The sequence below is a fragment of the Loa loa genome (assembly GCF_000183805.2).
Source record: "Loa loa unplaced genomic scaffold supercont3.855, whole genome shotgun sequence".
Lineage (NCBI taxonomy): Eukaryota > Metazoa > Nematoda > Chromadorea > Rhabditida > Onchocercidae > Loa > Loa loa.
Window position 1 is genome coordinate 1 of NW_018109035.1, and position 4,170 is coordinate 4,170.

Here is a 4,170-nt window from a genome sequence, read left to right on the forward strand (position 1 = left end):
AGAAGATAAAGGTAGGACGAAGTATGAGAAAGAGATGGTAGATGCGAATAGATGTAGTTCTTTCCAGGTGATCTGAAGTTCCACTTGTACAATTTAATACCTGGTGGATTTGAAGAAAAGCGTGTGCAGTTTTATGCTGCTGAAATTACTCTCGGCTTACAACATTTACACAAGGAGCATATCATTTACAGGGATTTGAAACCAGAAAATATTCTTCTTGATGATTACGGTTGTTTTAGTTTTCTGTTTTATCTTTATCGGGGGAAATTTGTTTGTTTGTTTAAAAATTAAATGAGTGGCGATGGAAAATCCGTCACCATTAAATTAAAACCCATTTGGTAATATATCGGAACGATTCAAATACAAGCCGGCTAGACTCGAGCTACTGTTATCTTTAATGTCCACTCCATAAGTTGCTGCAAGAGAATGGTAATGTAATTATGTTTCAGGCCATGTCCGAATATCTGATCTAGGACTTGCAGTTGAATTAAGAGATAATGAACCTATAAAAGGATGTGTCGGTACGGTTGGTTATATGGGTGAGTCAGTTTTAAAGTTATTTTATTGGTAGTTGAGGTGTCACTACAAAGAGCAGTCATCTGCATTATCGGAAGCTATTATGGAATAATTTCGCATATTCAAGTGACACCAAAGTAGAAATTCGTGAAGCAGATTTATACTAAAAAAGGACAGCCATATTTAGCAACTGTCTTCATATGCATCAAGCATATTTATATATTAAACATGACAGTATTTATTTTAATTCTATGGAGTTATGAAGGTAACACTGATCATCTGATGTGATGATGACTTGACATGGCTAACAACTTATTTTTCCAATTTCAGATTTATTTTCGTAACATTGCTTTTTTTTTTTTGTTTTGCATATTTCAGCACCAGAAGTTATTAAAAATGAACGATATTCATACGGTGTCGATTGGTGGGGATTGGGTTGCCTAATATATGAAATGATCGAAGGAAAGGTTGATATTGCTGTTTTTGCCTTCATTCTAAAATAATTTTTGTAGGGTTGCTGTTACATTGTGATGTTGCTATTATTTGGTTAATTACTTCAGGCGCCTTTTCGGCAACGGAAGGAAAAAATAAAGCGTGAAGAAGTGGAACGGCGAGTTCGCGAAGATCAGGAAAAGTATTCGGATAAATTTAGTGAATCTGCCAGGACTATATGCAGGTGACGATGGTCTCATTGTATATGATGACATTTGGATAAGAAAAAGAATCATTCATACTTGGCTTTTTTTTTTCTTTTTTTTTTGTTTTTTTTTGTTTTTTATTACCATTTCATTTTATTTAGGCATTACATATGTATAATGCATGAAATGGATGGTTGGACCTTGATGAACTAAATGTTATAAAATGAAGCAAATTTAGATGTACAGAATATGAAATTACATAAGGATCAAAAGCGCTACTAAGTAGATTAATTAATAAGGTTATATCCAAAGTGGTTCTCTTTATCATCAATCATAATTCAATTATTTAGCTCATTAATGAGCTGAATAATTGAATAAAGGGTTATGAAGGTTTTCATCGTTTGCTAAAAAATAGTTTAATTCAATTGGAATAGGAATCCCACTCTTCTGCAGGTTTGGCCAGTTCTCTTGAAAAGTAGACAAAAAAGATTAATCTGGTCTTTTGGAAAGCGGGAAATTCTTTTACTATGGATCGGTCATGTACATTTCGGAAATTCCACTTTCTCATCTTCTCTATGATGACAAATCTCAAGCGTATTAAGTCAATTACTGTGACTATTTTTTGAATAAATATCAATTAAATGCATATATCTGAGAATTATTATCATCATAACTTTGTTTTTACCGTTTTTGTAAACAGATTAATTTAGAAAAATGTCTGTATTTGATAATATAGCAACATTTTTTTCCAGAGGTCTTCTGCATAAAGAACCAGGACTTCGGCTTGGATGTCGCAGAGTTGGTAAACAGGAAGAAGGTGCTGAAGAGTTAAAAAGCCATCCTTTTTTCTTACAGGGAGATGTGAATAGGGGTAGGGAGCCGGTACCTTGGAAGAAAATGGAGGCTGGAAAGGTATATAATGGCAAATTTTTGAAGGAAGCATCTAAATGAAAGATGAAATAGTATGATGAATTTTAATATAACTCCGCTCACTTTAAAGCTTCTAAATTGAAGTTAAATATGCGTTTCTCCACCCATAGATGATGTATGGAAGAGAGAGTTGGAGGTGTGCAAATTAATTCTGATACTAATGGCAGATTATTTGGATAGTTTGTAAAACTTTTAATCATGCTCATTTTGCTTATCAAATTAAACTCCATTGCTATCTTCGGATTCGTTTATCCTAACGTTATGATCATTCTTAAAGTCAATACTGCTAATGAAAGGTGGCTTTTTTCAATCTGTATGAATCGTTTTATCCTGATTCCCAGAACAATATATGTCAAATGAAGCTTACAAACAACATTCAATCTGACCTGATCATTGTCTAGTTGCATTGTAATATATCCCAGTGAGAAATAAAAAAATCTTTTCTTTTCAACAAAGTACAGAAGTACGCCAAATTGTTGAATCTCTTAGGTGACGACATTATTTACAATTTATATCTTAATGTAATTTTTTGTTTTATACTTTTAGTTGACACCACCGTTTTGTCCTGATCCTAGAGCAGTGTATGCCAAAGATGTGCTCGACATCGAGCAGTTCAGTACTGTTAAAGGTGTAAGATTAGATGCAACGGATAACCAGTTTTATGGGAAATTCAGCACTGGATCTGTTTCAATACCATGGCAGAATGAGGTATAACTGGACGTTAAAATTTTTTATATTTAGAGCATTTGTGAGATATGTTAGAATTTTTCGAAGATTTGTCGCAACGTTAATGGACAAAGCCTATAGAGGACATATGTTTTGAGGATCACGTTGGACAATTTTATTTTCTCATTCCTTTCTCATTTGACGAAGCATCACCGTCGACAATTTTATGTTGGAAAATTGGTTTTCACAGCAAATTCGGGCCCGTCTACATTATTCGTATAAAGATACACTGTTGTAAAATTTTTTCAAGTTACACTGAGCTTAACCTTTAATTTGTTTCATGAAAGCATTTGTCAGCCTTTCTGTGGCAATATACGACCATAAGTACAGTGTAATCGATAGACCGCTTCTGATTTAACCCGTAATTCTTGTGAATGCATTTATGATCTAGTGTTTGACGCCCGTTGATGTATTCATAAATTTGCAACTTCTGTAATTTCCCAATTTAGTTATTCATCCATGTAACATATACTACACATAAGTTCTTGATATTACATTCTATGACCTAATAGTGGATGTCCAAATCCAGCTGCTCCAGCAGTTTTCAATTTTTCTGGTTGATCAGTTGCCAAAAGTCTGTAGGAACTTGAATCTCTTGCCATAATTTAATCATAATCATTCATTGTTATTCCACTAGCTAGATTTTTATTCTTTGCTAATTTTCACAGACGAGGTTGCGGTAACCTGTATTACAATCTCTTCACGGCCTCTTTCAAGGTTGGCAGGATTGTAGTTTGCTTCACATTCTTTATTTCACAGTGTGTTAAAAGTCAGATTTATGGAGAGCTTGCTGTCAGTTATGATTTATAGTTGCATATATTTTTTATAGATGATTGAAACAGAGTGTTTCCGAGAACTCAACGTGATGGAAGAGAATGGTGAACTAGTGTCGGATTTGCGTAATGACTCGATTAAGGGTGGAAAGAACAAAAGTGAATCTAATAACAAATTTAGATTTCTCGCACAACTGTTCAAGCGAAAAGTATGCTTTTGTTATATTTCCCTTTTCAGTCCACCATTTCCAATCTTATCGTTATTTTTTTTGTGTGGTATTTCAGTTTTACTTTTGGACATTTTCATTCCTTATACATCCCTCTAACTTTTACCAGTCAACCGAAATAATCATTTTAAAAGTAAACGATATAAAGCTAATAAATGAAGTACATCTTGCAGGCCTGATTTTACTGCCATCATTACATGTAGATAAATAAGTAGCTAAATAACTAAATAATGAATTGACCAAATAAATAAATAAATAAATAAGTAAATAAATAAATTAATTAATTAATTAAATAAATAAATAAACAAATGAGTAAATAGATAGATAGATAAACAAATAAATAAATAAATAAATAAAATA

General features: G+C 32.8%; 1 protein-coding gene across 1 annotated transcript in view; it reads left to right on the forward strand.

Annotated features, from left to right (window-relative positions):
- Window positions 1-67: 67 nt before the first annotated feature.
- LOAG_13169 (AGC/GRK/GRK protein kinase) overlaps window positions 68-4,170 on the forward strand; it is a gene marked incomplete at both ends in the record, with an annotated part of 4,570 nt that continues 467 nt past the window's right edge. Inside the window, 6 exons of the mRNA XM_020448655.1 lie at window positions 68-229; window positions 450-539; window positions 895-983; window positions 1,077-1,192; window positions 1,907-2,066; window positions 2,631-2,792. Coding sequence (XP_020301220.1) covers window positions 68-229; window positions 450-539; window positions 895-983; window positions 1,077-1,192; window positions 1,907-2,066; window positions 2,631-2,792 — 779 coding nt within the window. The remainder of the gene's footprint in view (window positions 230-449; window positions 540-894; window positions 984-1,076; window positions 1,193-1,906; window positions 2,067-2,630; window positions 2,793-4,170) is intronic.